Source organism: Charadrius vociferus, unplaced genomic scaffold (assembly GCF_000708025.1).
Source record: "Charadrius vociferus isolate BGI_N301 unplaced genomic scaffold, ASM70802v2 scaffold142, whole genome shotgun sequence".
In the NCBI taxonomy this organism is placed as follows: domain Eukaryota; kingdom Metazoa; phylum Chordata; class Aves; order Charadriiformes; family Charadriidae; genus Charadrius; species Charadrius vociferus.
In genome coordinates this window covers 1,356,612-1,362,966 of record NW_009647025.1, presented here as the reverse complement: position 1 = coordinate 1,362,966, position 6,355 = coordinate 1,356,612, and the positions used below count along the sequence as shown (strand labels likewise).

The 6,355-nt window shown below is 36.4% G+C and overlaps 1 protein-coding gene across 1 annotated transcript in view; it reads right to left on the bottom strand.

Moving 5' to 3' along the window:
• Positions 1 to 6,355, bottom strand: part of UTRN (utrophin) — a 389,280-nt gene that overhangs the window by 15,047 nt on the left and 367,878 nt on the right. The window contains 1 exon segment of the mRNA XM_009895523.1: positions 5,970 to 6,035. Within this exon segment, the coding sequence (XP_009893825.1) occupies positions 5,970 to 6,035 (66 nt within the window).

Sequence of the window (6,355 nt, the reverse complement as noted above, 5' to 3'; positions counted from 1 at the left end):
CAGTACATCAATACCCATTTAAAAGCATTACCAGATTAGGAGCAAGCCAAAATAACCACAGATTTAATAAAAACTGATTCCTGGTGTCTCTCTCTTAGAAAAGCACTTCTATCATGCAGCAAAGTGATGTAGTTCTTCATAGCACTGCTTAAGAAAACCTTTTTACTGAAGACTAAGCCTATGGTAGAACAACACTGAACTATTTCTTCTCCAGGATAACTATTCACTATCCTTCCAAAGCTAACGTGTGGTATTCCACTTTCCGACTTGTCAATGAGATTTGAAAAATCTAGACTATTACAATCAAACAAATGTGAAAGTAAGACTATTCATAAAAAACACAAACCAACCCCCCAAAAATTAGAGCCTGTGACAGTTCTATCCACTCTAAAAGTTCATGGCATTCTATTCCACAGAAGTTCATTTATGATATAAAGGTTAAAACAGTCAGGTATGAAGATATCCTTCCACAGATCTTTGGTTGCGTATCACTTTCCTTCACCCTATCTTTTGTGATTAACTACTGGTTTGCAGAAAGTTTACAGGTAAAATTGAAAAAGGAACCTAATTAGTGAGTTCTGCTTTTAACAGAGTCAAAAGTTTAACAGAATTAATATACATTCACTTATTTCTAATCTGTCTTGGCTGTAATCAGTACTATACTCATGAGAAGAAACGACAATATTGATCTTCCCAGGCAAATGAATAAATGTAATGAATTTCTGATTCAACACAGGTATATAATTAAAATATAATTGGAGTTGTATGTGCACTTATGTCCCTTAAAAATACCGGGGATATCTGACAGTGTTACCTGACAAAGAAATAGAACAGTGCTCTTTCTTTTTTTCCCTTACCTACAGAAAAAAGGCTCTAACTGCTATCTTTTCTCCACTACTTGAGTGATCTCCAGGAAACCCATCATCACTTCTGTTATTTTGCATTAGTCTCCGTAAAACTAAAGCAAATGGTAGTAAAGTTAATGAAGTTTGGATCCGGTTCTGATGTGATAACAAAAGCCTCACGGTACTTCTCCACCCTTTAACCACCTTGATAAAAAATCCCCACCCCTTATAACTAAACTTTTGCCAAAGTGATGTAACCTCTTTTGGGGCTTCGAACTGTGGTATACAGCGGGGCTTCTACAGCCCTGCAAAATCTGCAGAATTCTCTCACTGCGATCAAAATGGCTGCAAGAAGCTGGGAAGTGCTGGCGATTTAGTGCCACATCTTCAGCAACCACAGAAACAGAGCGGTAAAGCAGAGTAGAGAGAGAACACAGCTTTATCACTCAGGTTTCAAAACACTGTTTACATATTAATTTAAATGTCACAGTGTAACTATGCATACAGCCTTCTTTTCTGCAAGGGTGCTGATGTTGTCAGGATAGATTCATGTGATCAAGTAGTTTAGTCTGGTTATTTTAATTAGGCATCAAAAAGCTGCTGTCTACATTTTAAGACGATGAATTAGTTTATAAACAACTATGTAGGTCATCTGAAAAGGATTTATTTTTTTAAATAGGTTCTGTAAAGCTGGCTTTTATTAAAACTGAAATTCTGTCAAGATTTTACATTAGGTGTAACCTTTTAATAAATTTATAAAACAAAGAAAGAGTTTACCCAGTAAATGCTTAGATACTTTTGCCTGTATTGTGGTCCAATAAGTGAGATCAACACAGCTAAATACAAATTGTTCAATAAGGATTCTAGATAATTTTATAGTTTGAAATCCCAGTTATTGAGTTCAGAAGAAATTTCATTTCCCTCCCATCTTGCTGGTTCAGAGTCTCAGAGTCTGCACAGGACCGATCTTTTTTCAGGGATCACACCTCAGAGCTGACAGCAGGCTTTTTCACATGCTGGAGGAAGTGCCTGACAAAAGAAGTCTTCTGAAGGAAAAGTCTATTTTTACCATCTGTTCCACCTCTGGTCTGTCTTGCAAAATTACTGGTTCAAAAAACCTAAACCTTGAACCTGCACCAGCAAACCTCATGACTTCAAGTAAGGCAGGTTCGCTAGTAGCACAGGAGTCCCAGGGCAGAGCTTCACAATGATCTACAACGTAAGGGAGTGACATGTGCCCTATGGCACTCAAACACTTTCATTTTGAGAATCCAGGACTCTCTCCTGCAGAATTGGGTGGAGATGGCAATTAGCAACCAAAATAAAAGCACGACATCAAAATAAATTTGTCATCCTCTTGGTGGTTATTCTCCTGAAGGCCCTGTGTGCTTCAAGAAAATGCTGAAGTACACAAAGTCCTTCAACAGCAGAGACTGCAGCTCCTTTTCAGCATTTCACCATAGTAGAAAGCAGTAAAAATAACATTGCAGGAGGTCAGACTTGAAAGAAGTACATCTCAAAGGAAAAGAACACCCTGATAAGGAAACCCAAAGAAAATGGTCTTTGAAATACATCCTATTCTCTTTGTGGATATCTATTTCCAAGAGGTCTATTCCAAAACATGCATTATGTACCAGGGGTGGTTGAGATTGGATGTTAGGAAAAATTTCTTCACTGAAAGGATTGTCAAGTGTTGGAACAGGCTGCCCAGGGAAGTGGTTGAGACGCCATCCTTGGAGGTATTTAAAAGATGTGCAGATGTAGTGCTGAGGGACATGGTTTAGTAGTAGCTTGGCCATGCTATGTTAACGGTTGGACTTGATGATCTTAAAGGTCTCTTCCAACCATAACAATTCTATGATTCTATGCATGGAGGAAGCAAGAGGCAAATAACGTTGCATATAACTGCCCTTGCATCAAGACTATGCTGTGGAAAGAAAAAGTCAGATTTCCTGACAGTCGCTTTTCATCAGTGTATTATTTTATCTGATTATGAAAACTGATTGTTAAATTACATTTCAGATAGTAAGATGTGGGTATTTTTACTCTTCCTTCACTGATTATTTTCATTTTTCCTGTGGCTTTCATACTAAGAGCCATGCATTCTGGTCCAAATAAAGTGTACCATGACCTACTGATGTTATGAGAAATATTGGAACAAGGTTCAAGAACATACTCCAAAATGCTTTTTCTTTAACTTAGTTGTTGTTCTCCTAATTTTATCATCTTGTGGAAGTATTTCTCATTGTGACAACATGACTTTTAATCACTTACATCATGTCAAAGTATTCAGGTACTACACGCTGGAGCTCCAGTTTAACTTACAACACATTGAGTGGCAGTTCCAGCTAAAAGTACCACTGGCCTTCACCGCTTGTTCCTACTGCTGCACTCCAGCCCACAGCTCCCTAACAAATAAAATTTCAGATATGTTCCAACTCTGCCTTCAGTTGAGTGCGAAGTAGCATCAACGGTGCTGCAGACACGAAGATGACTGGTAGTAAAGGTATTAATCCGAAAACAGCTATTAAACATCCCCATTTATACAGAAATTATTTGTATTATGTCCAGTGCATTTAACTTCAGTATGGGCTAGACAGGAAAGTTCGTACATTACAGGAAGAAGAGGGTTACATTCTTGTTCTATTTTCCTAACAATGCTTTTTGTCTTTTCATTCTATTATACCATGATTTCTCAAATTGTGAGGCATAGCTTTCTGTTACGGACACTATTTGTCTCTCCTTGTTGCAAAGTCTTCATTTTTTCCTTATGCTTACTTTCAATTGTGAAGAGACCAGTCTGCTTTTAAGATATAGATACTTTTGCATGAATTAAAGCCAAAGAAAATTCATCAAAACGGTCTAGCCTAAACATTAGAACTCCCTAATGTATGGAGAAGATGACATGAAGGAAAAACATTTTTATTCAATGTATTTATATCAGAAAACTCATGCATGAGCATTAGAATGTTTGTTAAGAAGCTGGACAGTAGAGACTATGACTTTTTTTTTTTTTCCTATCCACAAATATTTTTCCATTTGATGAAAACGTGTTTTTTAATGGAATTCAGAAGGGAGGGTTAGAAAAGCTTAGTTAGGGAGACAGAAGTCGTCATAACAGGTTTGTTAAAACCCAATAAATTTCTTTGAAGAATACTTTCTTAACCAAATAGCATATTGCAGAACATCCCTGCAAAAAAACCTCATGATGTTTAACTGATGACAGAAGTTCTCTTATCGTCATTCAAATGTAGAACACTTCTTACACGTACTCTTTGGAGCATGAAGAGTGTTAAAATTATTGTTGAGTGTTGATAAACTTGTTAACCCAAGAAGACCAAAGCAGTAACTTTCCAATATTAAGTGCAACTATGCCTCTTTTCTTTTACTTTTTACTTTTCAAAGTAAACTGAAGGACTCTTGAGGACCGATAAAATTAAGATCACAGAACAGAAGTCCAATTATGAGAAGCAGAGAATTTGATTTCCAAACCAGCGATCATCTCCTGAAGGTTCAAAAGAATACCATAAGAAAATGAGATTTTGCTCAGACAGGTTTACAGCAGGGGCATCTGAGCTGAAAAAAATGTGCATCCAAATTTCAAATTGCTCCTTCAAATTCAGTCTATAAAGAATGACTACAACACGCTCATTATTATGTCAAACTGCATTTAAACAATACGAATAGAGCTGAACTATAATCCTAATGTTCCAGCTGTAGGCGACTTATAAGCCAAACTGGGACCCAAACTTCATAGCTGTTAGATCCCTGCAACAGTTTAACTCCAAACTTTAAACCACAGTTTTTCAGAATTTTTATAGGTGAACATTTATAGGTGAGCATTTTTATAGGTGAACAGGGAAATTGCATTAAAATCAACAGCTAATTTGCCAGTAAAAATGGCACCAGTAAAATTTGCCAGTAAAAACACCCCCTTTTACCATTGGGATGGACGGTTGTTTGGTCTTTGTATATGAGTAAAATCATTAATTGCAAAATAAACAACTTGATCACGTGTATGAGCATTTAGCTGCTTTCAAGTTTTCAGCTTTCCCTGCCAAGTGGCAGTATGTCTGGTTTTGTTTGGTTGGTTTTTTGGTTGGTTAGTTGGTTTTGGGTGGTGTTTTTTTAACTTTTATTAGCTATGTAGATAGATTTAATTAAGCAAGAAAGAGGAAACATTTAAAGGTGATCACAAGTGCTTCTCTGAAGCAATATATTTAAAATCTCAAATTCTTAGTACATTCATAGGTAGAATAATTTCATTATTAGATTTTAAACCAGTAAATGAAAGTTATTGAGAACAGCCGCATTTCCTAACTAAAGCTGAACAATAACAATTTTTGTTTCCTCTTTAAAAAAGCTGATGACATCCATTAATAACTTAAAAGAGGCGGAGTCCTACTACACTGATTTAAAGAACTGAATTGATGGCACAGTGAGGTTAAAACATTAATGTATTTTTACATTGAGAAAAATCATATTTAATTCATCAGTAATTTAAAGGGTTCTATGCTTTCCAGGTTCAGCAATGCATTTTAATGAAGGCTTTTACCATAAAAGTGACACATAATTTGAAAAAGAAAATAGCATTGATAAAATTAATGTGGGACTACGTTTATAACCCCAAGTACAAACAGATGGATCAGCAGCCACCAAACTGAAATCTAAGCAAAAAAGTAGCAACACTGTTCTTGCTCTGCAGAACCTTCAATGTAGATGATATTTTTTTTTCGATGAGAAAATTGTCCTGGGAGTTAGCACAAACTATCAACCCACTGCATTGTCCCCTTTGACATAGAAGGATCTCTTCTCTAATCTGATAAAAGCAGAAAAGAAATACAAACTAGGACCTATAGAGCTGTCACTTTTTTTCCAGTCATATGAAATAATACTCCCTTTTAAAACCAAATGGCCGAAAATGTAGAGTTCCCTTACATCATCAAACGAACATCACCAATTTCTACAACTGGTGCTTGGAATAAAGAAATTTATGCAGATATCCTTAGCGTCATACATTAGCTACTTTCCCTGGGACTAAATCCTCTGTTACAACTTATGAAGATTATACCATGTAGCCATAACCAAAGTTCCTGGCAGCCTTAACGAGTATGAGGTACTTACACACTTCCTGTGGTGGAGCTACTGTCTGTGAGGAAGGAGCCATTGGTCCTTTCCATCTGCGCAAGCCTGAAAGGCAGGGAAAGACCATGACTTTCAGAGAACATGCTGCACAATTTAAACAGAGGTACTGTGAAGATCAGTTCTACTTAGAAACAGCTCGGATATGGCAATCTTGATACACATAAATAGGAATAAACTCCTAGGTTTTCTGACAGAAACCTATAATCCAGAGGACTTTTATGAGAAACTTGTGCTATGATTAACTAATTCTGCTTGCCAAGCAACAAAGAACAAGTATATTTTCTATCTCTAGTATAATTATCATTAGCACCACCACAACTCTCATGGTAAAATTAGTTAAAGAGATGTTTTCGCAGATGGTTTTC